Consider the following 18,237-nt stretch of genomic DNA (forward strand, 5'->3'; position numbering starts at 1 on the left):
AAACTAATACAGCCCTGCAATAATCAGGGTAAAGAAATGTGTATTGTTAAGAAGATCTAGTCAGCAGTTAGTTAAGCTGTTCTTTCACTGTCATAACACATTGACCAAAATGTTATGCTGCCATTGCCCTCTCTTAATACATACATACTATTGATAGCTCAGTGTAGTTCTGTACGTTCCTCCATTCTGTTTACCCACACACAACTTTGGAATTGTACTTGAAAAGCCATATCTTACATCAAACCAGTAGTTTATAACAATATGGTGATTAATATTGCATGCTGTAGGAATACCTCACCTCCTTTTCTTTGATTTTATTGGATTCTTTGAATGTGGTTAAACATTTATGGCATCTTTGGCATATAAAAGTGAGACCAAATGAACAATTAAAATAAGTATATGTGTATATATATATATATATATATATATATATATATATATAGATATAGATATAGATAGATAGATAGATAGACAGACAGATATGATCAGATAGATAGATAGATATGATCAGTATTAGTAAAGAGCTTTGGTCTAGGCTAACCTGCGTTTCTTCTTCAGGCTAACTTTACATTGTGCTAGCTAATATAAAAGCCACCGTACCAAAGCAAAGTCCCACAGCTGCAGAGTAAGTGTTAGATTTAGAAATATTATTCATATCAATAATTTGGAAAAAGCACAATATAACTTAATGCTAGAGGGTTACATTTAATTGGTCTTTTGCAGAGTGACATTACAACAAGCTGTCAAACACATGAATTTTGACTCTAGATGTGTGTTAGCAGTTGCTTTATATATTCAGCTTTTTGGTCTGGTGCTACTGGAGCAGAAAGGGGATCAGTGATGTGAATTTTGCATCACACCCTTTGTAGCTCAAAGATTGTTAGCCATTTAGTCAGGGCAGACAAGTCGTCTTTATGACAGCTAATGCAAAATAATCCCATTTAGCCAAACCTCTGTCATTTTGTAAATTCACAGTGGTTTAGAGAATTGTTGACACAATAGTTATTAAGAAAAATCATTACCTGATTAAGTATCTGTCTTTATTTGACCTTTCTCAACGTGTACAGTTGGACTTGTCATACACAAGCCCAGGTGTAAGAGGTAACAATGGTTGCTCGTATGTTCCAGAAAGCTATAAGACAGTATGCCCAATATCAGGGGATGAGATCATGAGCATGGGAGGGTGACAAGGTTCCATAATAATCCTGCCAATGTCCAAATTTCAGAAAATTAAGCGAAAGTAAGTAAATCATTTAGATTTGTCAAAGTCTTTTCTGCACTGCAAAAAAGCACTGAAATTTGACTATATTTAGTTTTGTTTCCCTTTCATTCTAAATTTAATATATTTCTCCAATGTTCATATTGGGCTAAAGGAATTCCAAGATTAGGATTTGTGTGAGATTTGTGGAGATTTTCTGGATTATACTCCTAAAAGACTTACAAAACTGAGACAGTGAAAACAAAGTTGTGTTTTGATAGACTACAGTATAAGCCAAAAACCTTGGATTTTAGTGTACATGCTCTTATCACAACAAAAGATCCACATCTGATGACAAATCATCCCTTTGATGAGGTACAGCGCGGTTTGCTTGTGAAAGCTCAGACATTAGTTGTTATTACTTCCTAATTCTGCACTTGCTTCACCACAGAACCAACATACTACATACTATTATGAGTGGTTTAACATGAGTTTAGTTCTACACAAATGGTTTAACCACTCTGCTGTGACAGATATTTTCCACAGTTTTGAATGTCTGTTTAACATGCCCTTTGATTTCACACACACCAAAGCAATGCTTTGATTAGAAATTCCCATGCTGTAATACAGAATTATGTCTGGGCTCATGGAAAATAATGGGCTTACTCTAAGTTCAGCTGGATAAGAACTATGATAAAAAGTCTGCAATGCCATGCAATTTAAGGCTAGTAATGTTATATCAATGCTACAAATAACTGCCAACTGCTTCGGTGAGATTATTTAAAGTATTTGTTAGATGTTGAGACTGAGGAAGTAAGGTCATGTCAGCAGAAGTGGTAAAAAGTGGGCAGTTAGTTTGTTTTCTTAGTTAAAATCTGTTAAAATAAATGGCAAAATATGCATTGTGCATTTAAAACTTGTTTTATATCCTTACTGTGTTGACATTTTGTATTAATAATCAATCCTTACCATTTTTGTATCTATGTCAGGTTAGTAAAATATAGTTTTGTCGTATTTTTAAAGTAATCTTCTATGTGCAATAATTGTAGGGAGAAGATATTATCAAGAATCTGGTGGATATCATCTGCTTGTCTCGCTGCATGCGCGCCAGTTCTCCCCCCCCCCCCAACTTTTAGAAACTTGACAAACAAGTCACCCATTTTCCTATGTTTACAGAAAGCATTGGTGTTTTATATATAACGTCTCGTTTCTAAAGTCATTGGTATCCAGTACTGCTGCAACACTGCAGCTTGTAAACAGCTGGCTGAAATCCGCCATTAGACAGAAGAGCAGGATTTGGTCGGCTGCTTCTGGTGTGAATGTAGATTAGTTTTACAGTTCGTACATAATGTCACAACCAATAATCTCCGGTAATCTCTGGTTTAAATTCATCAAACGGAATGAAAGCTGCTTTTTTTTTGGGGGGGGGGCTTTTTCCCTTTATTATCAAGTGACAGTGGATAGACTTGAAGGGGGTGAGAGATGGGGGATGACACGCAGCAAAGGGCAGCAGGTCAGATTTGAACCTGTGCCGCTGCAGGACTCAGCCAACATGGGGCGAACGCTCTTACTGGGTGAGCTAGAGGTTGCCCCCTGCTAAATAACTTAAAGTGTATGATAGTTCTACATTATTACTGCCAGTTGCAGAACTGAAATAACTCTTGAACAGTGATGAAAAAAATCCTAATCCTTTATATAGGATATATATAGTTATTTCAACTGTGTCCCTTTTGTATCACTTTAGGCTATTGTTACTGACTAGCAGCAAGCAGCTATCTTTTCAGTTAACAACCAACTTCTAATCTGAGATGACAAAGAAGAAGTACATTTCAGTACATTTCCTACTAAACAGAACAGCAGTATTTTGGCTTGAGTCTTGGTGATCACAGTTTATACCCTGTCTCTGCTTTTCCAACAATTAGGACTCTGAATTTTTCAACCCACTGAAGAATGTCACTTCACCACAATGAGGCAGTATATGATCAGGAAGCAGGAGAAACGGCAAAAAGTTTAAAGGTATGAGTCCGTTGGGAATGTCACAGCAGTTGTTAGACTCCCTGCCCCTGCGGCTGGAGCTGTGTCAAAAACACTCAAAAGCCCACAGTCACGGCACAGCCTGTGAGATATGCACAAGACAACAACTGTGAAAGTCACTGCCATTTGGGTTTTACTTTGTTCACAATAGGAAGCCATCTTTCTAGTGTTACTCCTATGCTGTTAATACTGCAGCCAGTGCATTATTTTGCCTAAACTAACTGTAATGGTATCCCTCGGGGAGAAGCCATGATGTACAGTGTTGGGCCTAGGTCAAAAAGATGCCCAGTAATAACACTGAGCTGTTGTGTAGATAAAAACATCCACAGTTGCCCCCAGGGCTGAATAAAAAACAAAGAATCAGTACCATTTAATGCAGCAGTATTAGATATGATTGATACCTTACAAACATGGTGTCCTGAATACAATTGTCTTTCTTTTGTAATCCCAATTAACATGCCAACATTAGTTAAAATTATCCCTGAGACAAATCACAAAAAACATAAATATGGAACACAAACCTGCTTTATAATATGGCCTATTCATTTTCCCACCTGATACAGTACCACTGTTTATATTGGCCTGCTCTTTAGACTTGTATCCTACTGCGTTATGAAGGCAGTTTAAGTTTGCCCTGCCTTTTGAATCATTCAGTAATTTGCAGCTATCTTGGGCTGCAATACTCTTCCTTCACAGGCTGTAGCCAGTGCATGTAATTAAATATTTAAAGCGGGGGGGTTCTAAGCACAGCATGAAAGGTTGTTGACAAAATTAACCCTTTAAAGTCACAAACAGTATCAGAATTAAACAGAAAATCAGGAGCCAAAGTTTAAAAAAGCACATCAGTAATAGACAGTTTGACATCTGAAAAAAAGGTCTTTTTGTCTTGTACTATAATTTAGCATCACCATATTTGTCATTTTGAGACCAGAAAACCACAACAGAACAGAAAACAAATCAATCATTCACCACCATTAATAAAAGATCATTGTCCGTCTGTTTTGGCCTAGAGTCTGGAATGTGTTGTATTCAGAAAATAAAGTAGTTTTATGCCCTAAATCTGTACGTGGCCAACAGATTGACTAATACTTGGGTGAACAAAAGCGGCCAATAATTTCTTTCAGGGCTATTAAACCTTCTTTCATATGTATTTTGCCTTGTTTACATCTATCTACAGTTCTATTATTAACCCTGTTTTGTCCGGTAATCCAGCAATGAATCAATGCATTTAAATGGCATAACTCTGAAAAACCCAAGTAAGCTCATTTTTCAATGATCTGAAATCTAATTAAGATGCTTTGCTCCCTCAAATAATAAACTGGTTATTGTGACATATAAAATGTTTTTCTACCCACTTGTTATCTCTGCAATTTCATACTGACACAGGGTTAGATTCACAGTTGATGGATACTTTTTATGAAGAGTATAATTGCCCGTTACACCAGAGTTGTTGTCAGGAGTGTCAAGATCACTGTTGAGCTTATCGTTGTTTTGGCATGTTGTAAGTAACCTACTTTTGCTCCATCCAGGAAGGCAGGGTGAAGCTGGCGGACACAAATTTTCATGTTCTTTCTCTTGTAGATCTTTCTAGCTGTGGGCGTAACTCCATAGAAAACTCATTCCATAATATTGCATGAACTGGTTTTTTAGATGTCAACAGTGGTCCTCAATCGCAGGGATCAAAGTTTTGTGTAAAAAGCTTGTGTCTTCAATGTCAACCTCAGCTTTTGTCACAAAACATTAAAGAATATGTGCATTGTCTTGTTGCCAATGCCAATCGAGGCCTCAAGTTCAAACTTCAACAATGTTGCAATTTGTGTATGCTACGTATCTAAATTTTTGATGTGTGTATATTTTTGTGTTTGGTCATAGGTGCTTTGGTGAGTCTGTTTTAAAAGTGTATGTAAGTCCATGCTGTTTAGAATATGCAGCTTGTAAAACTGATTTATTACAGCAGTTTGTGCGTGAAACCTGCTCGTCAGTTATTCATTTGTAGCCCTGGGTGCTTCTTCATTACAGCGTCTTCTCACCAGGGTGTCAGGTAGATTCACAGGAAGCAGCATGACAGTGAAGGACAGTGCAGAAGATAACATTTCACTGCAGACTCATTCATTTACCACAGGCCCCCAGTCCACTGCTTCACTATACCGTGCACCAGTTTCTGTGTCCTATCCTGGTTTTATCTGTAGATTTGAATACCCCTTTGGCAGTGTTTTTTAGGTCATGTTATGATAATGAAGTTTGTAGTTTCAATTCAGAAAACTGAGCATTTACTGGGACTGGCATGCTACTTATATTCAGTTACAAAACTATTTGAACCCACATATTCTACCTTTTTTTTTAAACATAGGCTACATGAACTAAAACAAGTCTCTTCCATTTCCTGCATCACTTTCAGCTTCAGAGAGTTTCATAAGGTAGGCTATGCACGCAATTGAAGTGTTTGGGTGTGTTATTCTTTGGGTAATTGTCTGAATTTCTATAAAGTGCATTCGCTATAATTCTGTGTCTGCAAGCATATGCATGTTTTCCTGCGTCAGTTGTAAGATGTAAGTTTGTCTGTATTTGCACAGTGATTCAAGCTTGATTAGTGCCATGCAGTCCTGAAAAATATAATACATTTAAGTGAGCGTTTGTCCAAAAGTGTAATATAACTGTCAGTTATAAATGCCCAAAAGAAAGCAGACAGTGTCCATGACAGGAACTTCAACAAAACGATAGGGAACAAAAGGATCATGGGAAGGGCAACTGTGTTTGTGTGCAGCGTGCCGAAGTGTTGAAAAGAGGGGCTGCCGGCACTCCCGCTGGGCGCCTCCCGGTGTATTTAAGGGACGTGTCCGGCCATGTTCACCCCACACACACAGCACGTATACCGAGAGAAGGTTTGTTTCCTCAGGTATGTTGTAGGTGTGGATTGATGTGTGTCTTAACATGAAAAGACTTTAAACAGAATGGAATGGCTTGTTAGCAGTGTTTGGAAGTAGACCAATACAATATCATGTTTCCCTCAACAACGAAGGGATCTCCTACTTTTAGCCAGAGGTTTATATCAGCAGAGTTTAAAGAAAACACGCATTCATAGCGCAGCGGATATGAATTGCCTAATTCTGTGATCCATGATTGAGCTATGCCATCCTGAACGTAACACAGAGGAGGAGCTGATACAAGATTATGACTCTGCTGACTCACAGAATAGCTTGTAAACAATTTGACACACACATACCTGAATATATACAGTATGTATGTGGATATTTAGACACATTTCAATTCACCATCGTCCCACTATTAGAAGACCAGATACTTGACACCCACATCCTCAGCGACTCGTGCGTGCTTACTGTGTTTCTAAACACTGTGACGCCATCAAGTTGTACATCCTGGAGCTTTTCCAGAGTGAATGATTTGGGAAAGATAGCGAAAAATCCCCACAGTGGTTTCATCCATTTTTCATCGACATACTTTAACTTCACAAATAACACATCTGAATGGTTTAATTCACACGCAAAGTACAAGGGACACAAGATTGTTGCTAATTTTTACAATATTTGGTTCTGATAATTAAAGCATGCGTGTCTGACTGAGATTACTCTGGCATGTACTGTATGTTTGCGGGGGCGTGTGTTTTGGTAGTAGGCTGTTTCTCTATCCTTTACCCTTGCTTTCTTCTGACCTTCCACCAGTGCCTCTGCTCATTATTGTGTTGCTTTAATCTGGAGGGGACAGGACTGGGTGCAGAAGTGTATTTATCTTCCTGCACAAATAGGACCTCTTTCCGTCTGGTCCCTGCTCAGCTTGTTGTTGAAAGATTGTGAGCAGCGTAGAGCAAGCTTCAGTATGTGCGTGTGTTTGTGTGTGTGTGGGTGCGAGCGTGTGCACGGGTGAACTGAGATGTGTCCCAGCTGGCCCACAGACCAGCACACTAACCATCACCTCACTGCAGCAAATGCAGACAAAAGAGTAATATATCTCCCCTGTGATATTGATACCCCTTAACTCCGGGTAGGGTTTTACCCTAAATGAGAAAGCGACATTCCTCACAGAGATCTGTTGTACGTGTAAAAGCCACTAAGATCAGTGTTACAGAATGTCCCTGTAGTGTGAGTCCTGTAGCACTGTTTCTGCTTTTCCTCCATCAGATCTGGTAGGATGTGTACTTTTGCTATGCATTGTCTAGGCATGTTTCTTTTCATTCTCTTGTTGTCTCCATGACATTAGGCTTGCAAACCGGCAGTTATCATACAGCAAATGGCTATAGGCCAGGGAAACAGTACTGGCAAACCAGCATTACAAAACAACACGAAATGTACCATCAAAAATAATACAAAGGATGGCTTCTCTGTTTGTCCTGTCAAAACTCTGTAAAGCCATTCTGGTAACAGTTTGACCTCAGTTTTTGCGGTCAGCGAGTTGACACTAACCTGTTCTACCCTGTCCACAAACATGGTTTAGTATTATAGCATTACTGCATGGCTTTTTGAGCAATAATTAATACTCTTTTGGCTAAAACTCAACTATTAGATTTTAGGCTAAAGCCTTCATACTGCTCCTCCATCACTAAGCTGCTCATACTGGTGGTGGCTTGCCTATTTAGAACAATTACAGCTTTAGCTAGCTTTGACCTCCTTCTTAGTACCGGGGTTGTCAGTCACTGGTGCGCTTGCTGCTGAATTTAACTTCTTCTAGAGGAGTGGAGAGGGTTTTCTGGGCCTGTGCAGTCATCCTGTCGCTCTAAGATGACCCAACCACAGACCTGGCTTCCTGTCAGCCATGTCTGGCTTGCCAAAGCACAGTGTGAGGCCATCCTGGCACAGAAAACTGGGGCTACTCTCTTGCCCACTTATCAAGCTCACTCAGTTTGAGACCGCCTTGATCTGGGCTTATGCCGCCAAAGCGTGATCTAAGATTACACATGCGTAGTGGCCTGTTTTCCAGGACAAGTCTTCATTGGTGAAAAACAAAGAGATAAGACAGGCTGTTGATAAGCTCAGCCATGAGAGGCAAAAGCAGAAATGCAAATGATTTGACCAAGAAGCTGGTTTTACTCTGTGTGAAACTCCTCAGTGTCCTCATTGTGACATTGTTTGTGCTGCTCTAAAAGCACATTCTGGAGATAAAGGACAAGTGCAGAGCACCAAAGGAATTTGATTTGATGCGAAGAATGCGAAGCAGAGAGCGGATGCACGCATGTTTTTGAAGGGGGACGGTTGCTGATAAGAGCACAACCATCCCTTGTTTTCCCTTGTGTAAATTTACACTTCTGCAATTTAAAGTTGATTTTAAACATGCATGAAAAGTTGATTGACATATTAGTTTACAGTGAAGGGACATTTATTTCAAGCCACTATTTAAATGTTTATACTATTTGCAGTCATGGTTTTGCTCAAAAAGACTTGTGAAGGTTGGGGAATCATTTGTAATCTTTCCTGGGATTAGGATTGTGAATAATACAGCTTCATCCTGTCCAGGTGTGCATTTACAGACAATACAAATGAAACCATTTATGGCTATACTGTACATTAACAATTTTTCTGTAAGACTCATTAGTTTCTTGGATTGTTATTCACATATTGTTTTCACAATGATGACATGTAAGGTATAAAAAGTTGGTTTTCGAGTGAAAAATGGATGCGCCATGGAAAGAAAAACACAAGCCTGGTGTTATGCTGTGATTCAGATGTGATGACTTAAATCTGTTTCGTAAATGAAATATAGGGCACCGGTTTGTATTAAGTACACTATGAGTTGGAAAAAAAGGTCAATTTTGAACACATCAATGACCAATGTGCTTCTTCTATTTACATGTGGATGCACCTGTGTGTTTGTATGCGTATGTCTATGTGCGTGTTTGAGGGGGTATGTTTGTATTTGAGTGTGACAGTGTATACTTTGTCGGCCTGAGGACACTTAGATTAAGTGTATGCTGTTCTCTTTGGTGAGAGCACACATATGTGTTTGCATGAAGACCTGGTTCTATGTGGGTGTGTGTTTGATAAACTGTGAGAGCATGTGGGAGACTGTTTGTCTATTCATCTGTGTGAGAGCAGGAAAGACAGAGCAGAATGAGGAGGTGGAAGATATCTGCTTCCAGCCTCTATCTTCAAGTCAATCTGCTCACAGTCACACAAACCTCTTTATCTCTCCCTTAGACAGAATGGAGAGAGACAGGTAGAGAGAGAAAGACAGACTGAGAGGAAAGAAAAAAAAACATTTAAAAAGAGGAAAAATACAGAGTAAAAGAGAGATTCAATCAGGCAGTCTTAAGAAGATAGAGCGGATTTTTGTTTAAGAGGATCATCAGAGTCATGCTCAGACAGCATCTGTCATTAAAAATATTTGTGGTATTTCAGTATCACAGCAATAGGCTATTATTGTCCAATTGAGAAGCTCTTTGTTGTCAGGATGTAGCACGTCATCTTTGATACAAATTTTTTATCAAGCGGAAGATTTGCGACTTTAGCCACGGTGGAAGTTGAGTGGCAATTGACATCCTTTACAACTTCTACTGTCTTTTCTCACACACACACTTCATCACATAAACATGACTGATGCCAAAAAGAGGTGTCAATATCAGTCATGAAACTGAAAAGCACCCAATTGTGTCTCACTGCCTGCAGAACAAGCAGAAAGAGCAAGAAAAGAGAGAAAGAATCAAATAAATCAACCTGAGCTTAATTGCAGGTCTGACACCAATGTATGGCTGTCATTTGCAGTGCAGCTCTGGCAGCTGTCCACATAAGGAAGTTTTAAATTTTGGAAGCACAGAGATCACATCTGGCAACAGGAACAAGTGTGTGTGTCTGTGTGTCTGTCTGTGTCTGTGAGTGTGTGTGCGCACGCGCGCGGTGAGACGAAACTGCCGTGGTGCTGGCCTGATATTGTAGTATTATGCCCCATTGGCTGATGAGTTGCTATGCTCATCTCTTGTTCCTCTCAGCCCCAATCAAACCTGTCATAATATGAGTCAGCATGGCCATAAATGGAAAAGATGCCTCTTACCATTTAGATCAATCAGTTATGTGACACATCAGTCAGATTTTACCCGTTGCGGAGCCACATCTGTAGCTGAGAGAGGCACTGGTAGTGTGGTGTGCTCATGGAAGCTGGATAATGGAGGACAGATGGACAGATGGAGGCTGGAATAGAGCTGGAGAACTGAACAAACTGAGCGGCTAAAGAGCTGAAATCTCATTTTCTCAGTGGCCTTGAGAGTGGAGCATGCTCAGTGCTGATGCTTGTCATCTCTCCCTCTCAGAGATGCTACTGCAGTGCTTCCCAGCAGGCTTGGCACAGGCTTACTCATGGACATCTCTCTTATGGAGCAATACAGTGGCCAGGCTACAGCTGCTCAATGGATACCCCTCTCTGTGTTTCTTTGTTTCGCTCTGTTTCTCAGTTTTGCTCTGTCTCTCTTCATCGCTCTCCCATGTTTCCTTTCTTTTTATTTCTGCCTCTCACTCTTCCTCCCATTGTATTTCTTACACATTTGTTCCTACTTTCTCGCTTGCATCCTTTCTTGTTTCTCTCTCTGTCTCCCATCCTCACTCCGCCCTTACACATCTCTCTCGCATACTCTAGTTGCTACCCTTAAGACTGTGGTTACCATGGTGACAGCTATGTGCTGCGGAAACGTCAAAGACCTGTATCCACCCAGGATCACTTCCTTGTTTAACACTTAAATTCGTTCTAGCTGTTCCTCTCTGATTTCTAAATACCAAACAGGCATGCTTGGTTTGAATTCATCCATCCATTTGCTATGTTGTAAATGAGGCAGTGAATGGGATATCTGGTCTCTTTCTGTGATCCTGATCTCAGCTGTTGCTGAGCAGAGTCATTAGTAACACTCAGATTTGAAATCTCAGTTGACCTTGGCACAGCCGACCTTGAGAAAATAGCCCCTACCTCGGGCCTCCAGATGTCACTGACATTGATTTGTGTGGTGTCTGTCTTTAAGGGGGCTTCACCAGCCCGTATATAGGGCCCATCATACAGAAAACCACTTGCACAGACACTCACAGCACATACATATTAACACACAGAAAGCAGCAAGACTGGCGGCATCAACCAGATTATATTATATTGTAGTTTTTCGCAATCTTCTTGGTCTGTACTTACAAGATACTGTATACTGTATACTGTATACGGCTACCTGCCCTGTTGCTCCAACAGCACACAGTGCATGTTCAGCTGAGGATGCAGATGCCTTGTTAAAAGGTGAATATCAGCAGGTGGGGCTGTTTTCTGTCATCTGATGAAGAGAATATATTTTCACTCCCAAATCTTTTTTTTTTCTGACTTTTTACCTTCTGTCCTCCCATGTTTTCCTCCTCCCCCCTCCCCCCGCCCTTGCCTCACCTCGGAATGTCAAGACTACAGACATGTGTTAAAGCAGGCACTATACCCTACTTTAAGCCCCCCGCACCCATAAACACTTTGTTGGCTAAAAAGCAGACAGATGTAAACAACAAAACCTAATGGCTGTTTATAGCTATTATGTCTAAAAAGATAAACTCTGGTGCCTGTGAAAGGGCAGGAGTGCTGTAGAGCAGTATCAATGTGATGATGTGCAGGTATGCTGTTGTTAGGAGGGAGCTGCTCAGCTCCATCATACTGGAAAGCTGTCTCCCCTTTTTGGGGGGCAGCGAGGAGGGATTTGGAGGCAGGCAGAGATGGGGCCTGTGGAGCATTTATGAGCCGGGCATACAAAGGATCCATGTCCAACTTTTAGGGGTTGGCTCCATTTCTTTATTTTTTTATTTGCTCTTCAAGTGATGCTCCTCCCACACTGGCCCACTGTGCCCCTCCACCTCCAGACCCCGATCCAAGGACGGCCCACGGCTGTTGAAAAACAGCAGATGCTTTTGAGTAGACTTGAAAAAAAGAGAGAGATTTAGATGCACGTCCATGACCATATTTGTGTCTGGGTGTAAAAAAAAAAAAGCAGTTCATTTCAGACTAGCTGTACTCTACAAGCTCGTATACAAAAGCTCAAGCTTTTTCAGAGCTCTTCAAACAATCTTGTGAACAAAAAAATCTAACCTAATTTTCATACAGTGTGTAGTCTACTAGGACTCCAGTTTCTTCCCCCTTGGTGTATGTGCATATACTTTTTGCATATCCATGTTTTATGTAACTCTGCCAAGTGGGACACAGTTGTGAGAAGTAGTGATTGGAAAACGACATTTTGCATCCCTACAGCTACATGAACATTTTAGAATTTGTTCACATATTAATGTCCGAGGGTGTCCTAACCCCGAGGGTAACTTGCTCCCAATGCTTCCACAGCTATGTGCAGTACACCCATAACTCATGTCAGCTAATGATACATTTCACTAACTTGCATCTTGTGTGGCTCGACTGGAAGACTATCGCGGGATCTTGAAGGAGCAAGTTGAGAAATGTTGTGGGAGGCACACAGAGAGTCTAAATCTACATCCCATCATCCTGAAACTGGCGTTTCTTTTGTCCTGACGTCACAGATACTCACATTTCTGACACATACATAAACTGCACGCCCACCCACAGACACACGGGCCTGGGAACGAGTCTCATCTTGCTGAATAGTAGAGGAGGAAGTGAGTGTTGAGGTTGGAGGGGGATAGGGCGGCAGTGGCAGCTCTCATAGCCACTGCCAGTCCTCCGTTACCTCTGCTGACAGATTAGATCATCAAGAACAACCACTGGGACAAGAGGAGAGAGGAAAGAGCAATTTGTTTCTGAAGTAGGAAAAGCAGTATATTGAACCTGAGTGGTGAGTCACATCTTGGCCTTGGTTTGACCCCTCCAGTTTTCTTGCCCACAGATGAGGCTTATGCTATTAAGTGCGCTGACCTGTTAAGACATGACCCTTCTGCTGCCCCTTTTCCAATTCCTGCTGCTCCTCGGAGGGCTGGACTGAGACAAATCCCGGGAGGGCCCCACATATGACTCATTTATAGATTTTTTTTTTTTAACACACGAGTTTCGTTGAGGGTCACTCTGATGTTGTTTCGACGTGTTTATATTGTCTTGACACACAGGACAGCAGAATTCAGTCAGCATGAAATTAGAAAACTTCAGTATAGCGGCTTAAAATAATCCTGCGATCATCATGTAGTCACAGTTTGGGCTACGCCAAATGAAGATAAACAGATTAGCCGCAGCGTTGTTTTTGAAGTTATGTTTGCATTAGATATTGTTTCACACAAACCTGAGTAAAATATCCTCATGTTGTATTATTTGTTGTATTGTGAGTCAATTGTCAATTTTAGAAAATTCTATACTAATTTCTCGAGCAACACATGTGCCGCTTCTTAGTCATGCCCTACCTTTTATATGTGTCTCCCCTTGCCCTGTTTTCCTCTATACTTTCAAACTGTCTATTAAATACATAGAAAATCAACGCAAAGGTGAGATGCCCACTCACCTTTCAGGAAGAAAAAAAAAAAAAAAATGGATCGGACTTATTTGCAGAAGGCCATGGTCTGGTATCTTATGCATTACGCTGAGTTTTTAAAAGGTAAAAGCTTGTTTTAACGGTCCTAAATCCTTACTGCTGCGTGGACATTGATAACACCTGGCTAACAGCGACAGTGAAAGAGCGAGATACAACCACAGACATGCTGGAACTTGCCTGAAGTACCAAGAGGGGAATTGACAGACAGGAGAGGTGAGGGAGGGGAGCAGCTAGGAAAGCCAGAGATGATTTTGTGTAATTTTGCAAGAAAGCAGTCTGTCGCAGATTGTGATCTGACATTCAGCACTTCTGACACCGCTCTCTTGCACTTATCCGTAGAATCTGCGCTCAGCAAATCTGAACCAGATGTGAAGTGTTTTGGGACCCAGACATCAACCTGGCAAGGGCAGGTCTCCGCCTGAATTATTTGGAAGGGGGTCAGTAGTGCAGAGGGGACAACCTAAGTGGTCTCGCTGCACTTTAGAAAGGAGAAGATGCTCCCGAGGTAGGAACTAGAAACAACGTTGGCTACAAGCAGGGCCACTTGACCAGTGCCTCTCTACCTTTCTTTCCCTATTTTTTCTCCCTGTTCCCTCCCTTTCCCTCCTCTCCCTCCCTCTCTCTCTCTCTCTCTCTCTCTCTCTCCCTCTCTATCCCTCTGCCCTGCTGTGAGTAGGTGGTTCCTTGCTGTTCATGATTGGTGTGAGTCTAAATAGGAGGAGAGACGCTCTAACAGGCTCAGTCTGGTGGTGCCCACTTGCCACACGTTCCCAAAAGGACTATCTGTTTTTTTCCCCTGTGTCTTCTCCTGAGAGGATTAACTTTCTTGTGACAGCATGACGGAGCCCAAGAGGAAAGGAAAAAAGAAGGGGGTTAAGAAAGGACAAAGGGAGAAAGAGGGTGATTCCCCTACAGGTAAAAAGAAATTCAAGGCGGTTTCTGTATAACTTTTTGTATATATATATTTATGTGTGTGTGAGGTAGTGAGACTGAGAGAAAAAAGAGCAAGATTAAGTTTGTGTTACTGTATCACGGAAGTGTGAGACAAAGTATGTACCCTCTTGGCTTGTCAAAGCTTGCCGCTAGGTTGTCACATGGATTGGTCTGCTAATGTGGACAGCGTGTAGAGGCACATCTGGTTTTGGCAGTACTTTGGATTGGTGGGGAAGTTAAATGATATGACTTGTGTACAAATCAACTAAAACTGAATTTTAGCTAAACCAGCTCTGGACCTCACAGAGCCAAAGGACAGTTGTATTACGAGCTCTCTCAAAACAAATGACTAACTTTAACTGTGCTTTGGTTAATTCATTGCATGAGTTTTACAAATGCTCTGCTACATATCAGAGGTTTGAAAGAAAACAAGTCAGCTTTTTTAACCGTTTTATCATAAGTGATGTTTGTACAGCAGAAAACATTTCATTGCACACTTTATGACCGGGTTAAAGATCCAACTGTTGATACAGTTGCTTTCATCTGACTTATGAGTATATGGTGAGTCATCCAACATTAAAATCTGTCTCTACATTAGCTGGAAGCTACTTTGACTTTGGAGTAGTATGGGAGCTGCGTGTCTTTCAGATTCACAAACGTAGCAATGTGCTTGCTCAGTGGTGGATCCCACAAGCTGCAGCATGTCACTGTAGTTTGACCTCAGGTCAGGGGGAAGCCCAACCCCCATTTCAGTGACACTTTAAGGACAATAACAGGATTATCACTGTAACTATGACTCCTCATTCTTGGTTTGGTCAGATAATGTATCTTTAACAGCATCTCTTGATGTTGGTAGCCATTTTGTACCTACTGATGTCACTCCTCAAGAGTGGGTTTATCTTTTTCAAGATCTTTTATGTAGACAATTTTTTTGTAGGCCTTCTAGATATTTAAATTTTGCCCCTTTCATCTTAAAGGTGCTACTGTATTTGTTTTTGACATCCATGTTTAATTTTGTTTTATTACCCATACAAGGTTGAATATATAATTACCAGTCCTGGTTCCAAGTTTGATTGTGATCAATAAACATGTTAGATAAACAGCTCCCAGAAGTACACGGCACACAGAGTGCTTGCAGAATATTTTTTTGGTGCTTTGTTATTCAATGAGCACAGCTACCGTGCACAGAGAGTGCGATTTTCTTTACTTTTCACAAAATGACACAAACGAAAATAATCTGTTGTTGTTGAATGTCATTAACATGCATTTAACATTATAACAGCTGATTTGTCATGTCTAGTGCTGGGTATCGTTAAAAAAAATGTCGATACCGGTAACAATAATTTTTTCGATACCAATCTTACAAAACAAAAAGAAATTTCAACAATACACATTACGGCACAAATCTTTTATTTATTTTTCAGCTCCTACTAAGTGAGCCCCGTCTCTGTGCGTAACGTAGAGCTTTTCCTGCGAGTCTCTACGATGTGTAACATAAGACAGCCAATCACAGACATTATTAAATATCGGTAGAAGTATGCTGCGTGCTTATTGGCTCACTGACTCTGATGAGATTTACTCCTTCTTAGGTATTGAACTTTGGTTTTGATTGACAAGGTTTTTTTAGATACTCAGGGCCAGATGTACATACATTTGCGAATGTAGCGTTATCAGCGCCATGGCCAACCCGCAGAAAGCGCACGCTGTGATACACTCACGTCGTATTTACCAAACCTGCAGCTCATCGGGTAATCGGCGTCTTTCTCCGCCCATTATACCGTAAATTGCACACATCTTTCTATCATGGATCAGCCACCAAGTCAGTCAAAACAGCGAAAACAAAGATTTAGCGGTAACAAAGTTGATCTGCTTGTTCATGAGGTAACAGCTTGATGCGTGTTATTTCGGCATTAGTGGTGGGGAAATGTATGTATTGACTAGTGCGCTGTAGCAAAACGTTAAGTATTTGTGCTATGATATGGCTGAGTGCAGACTGCGATATTCCCACTGCTCATGCTATGGCTGTTTGAAATGATCCTGATGCCAATATTTGTAATGTAGTGAGGAGTTTAACAACTGCTGGAATGGAATGTGAACGCTGAGTCGGAGATTCATTGTCATCTGTGATTTCTTCCAGTAGCCTAACTGTAATACTGCGTGGCTGCTTAATCTGTAACGCTTAATGATTTTGTGTTCAAATCTTTTCAGCTCGTCTCCTTGGCCTATCTTCGTCTTGCTCTGATTACTGCTGCCATTACACCAGGACGCATATGTGAGGAAACCCGCTTGCGGCTGGTTTACACCTGCTTTTAAGAGACGGAGAATTTTCACGCTTTCACGGCCGTTTTTTGTACATACCGCGGAATACATAATTAGGCGCACTTTACGCTTCCCCTCCCATCTCTTTATGGGAAACTCCCACTTTCACCTTTACCCTCCCATGAATGCATATGCATGACACAGAAAAGCACAATTTGACATTTTCAGTCCCCGCGACGCCTGAAGTGGGCGCAAAAGCGTTAGTACATCTGGCCCTCAATATTTTAGAGGCAATTCGGTCAGTGCCTAAAAAGTATTGAATTCGGTACCCAGCCCTAGTCATGTAAGTGTTAGATGTAACCAAAACATGATAATCTGATCTTGAATCATAATTTTCCTCTTGAAAATGCAATATATCGTGGATTTATTACAAAACTAGGTAAATAGGTAACCTGTGTGAAACTACGTGCTTACCCATTGTAAAATGGAGCTTTCAAAGTAGGCCAAACGGAAGACACGTTCATGGGTGATGCTTGTTGTGTCTGCTCTAATGTTACTGCATGCACCTCATCAGGTGTGTACTGGGCCTGAGGCTCCAAAAATAGGTCATCCAAAATAAAAAGAGCTAAACCAAATACCACTTTTAAAGATGGATCCTCCACCCACTACTTCAGGCTCTTTAATAAATGTTACCAGCTTTGTAATTATCCATGAATGACAGCACTTTTTTCTAGTTTTATCAATAGGTAATGTTCAAAAGAAGCAGTCATATGCAAATCTGGAAACAAGTCTGTACAACCAAAAGTGCAGCTATGCGTGATCTATGTACAGTAGTACTTCACAAATAATTGAATGAGTAGACATGTATACAGCATCAGAACAGCAGATCTCTGTATACTATACCTTTGCTTAGTTCAAAAGATAATCAAAGATTTTTTTTTTTAGCTAGCTAGCTTCCTTTGCTGGTGTGCTATGTTAAGCATCACAGTTCCACCAAAAATGTAGTGAAATGTGCTCAAACAGACAAATGGAGATAAGAGCTATTCTTGTTGTATGGTAGCTGTGTATTTGGAGAGTGCAAACATTCACCAAAATAGATATAAGAGTTTATTTGGACAATTTTCTCATTTGTCACACAAAAGCGTGACCCTTTGGGCAATTTTCCCGTTTGTCACACAAAAGTGTGACCTGGCAGTTACATTTAAGCATGTAAAGGTCTATAGTGAGTATAGGAAGGCACATTACTTGCTTAAACCAAGTTTTTGTGTTTAAGCAAAAAGTCTTATTGCCAAACAGTTTTCTGGGGATCCACTGTTGGTCTCAGAGCTTCTAGACCTGGTATCAGTATGTTCTTCACAGATTTTTCATTGCAGCTGGTCAG

The 18,237-nt window shown here is 40.8% G+C and overlaps 2 protein-coding genes across 14 annotated transcripts in view; one reads left to right on the forward strand and one right to left on the reverse strand.

The window, feature by feature from the left end:
• The window catches only part of puraa (purine-rich element binding protein Aa), a 26,573-nt gene extending 16,326 nt beyond the window's left edge, over positions 1–10,247 (reverse strand). The window contains exon 1 of the mRNA XM_028595254.1: positions 10,229–10,247. Coding sequence (XP_028451055.1) covers positions 10,229–10,231 — 3 coding nt within the window. The 5' untranslated portion in view covers positions 10,232–10,247. The remainder of the gene's footprint in view (positions 1–10,228) is intronic.
• nrg2a (neuregulin 2a) overlaps positions 1–18,237 on the forward strand; it is a 73,624-nt gene that overhangs the window by 12,164 nt on the left and 43,223 nt on the right. For 3 of the 13 annotated variants that reach the window (XM_028595237.1, XM_028595235.1, XM_028595239.1), the window contains exon 1: positions 14,372–14,579. The exons of 7 other annotated variants lie outside the window; for them this stretch is intronic. In XM_028595237.1, coding sequence (XP_028451038.1) covers positions 14,501–14,579 — 79 coding nt within the window. In that variant the 5' untranslated portion in view covers positions 14,372–14,500. Of the gene's footprint in view, positions 1–3,120; positions 3,215–14,371; positions 14,580–16,365; positions 16,479–18,237 lie in introns of those variants that run through there. 3 more of the 13 variants (XM_028595242.1, XM_028595238.1, XM_028595249.1) reach the window with 3 other exon arrangements.

Source organism: Perca flavescens, chromosome 13 (genome assembly GCF_004354835.1).
Source record: "Perca flavescens isolate YP-PL-M2 chromosome 13, PFLA_1.0, whole genome shotgun sequence".
In the NCBI taxonomy this organism is placed as follows: Eukaryota; Metazoa; Chordata; class Actinopteri; order Perciformes; family Percidae; genus Perca; species Perca flavescens.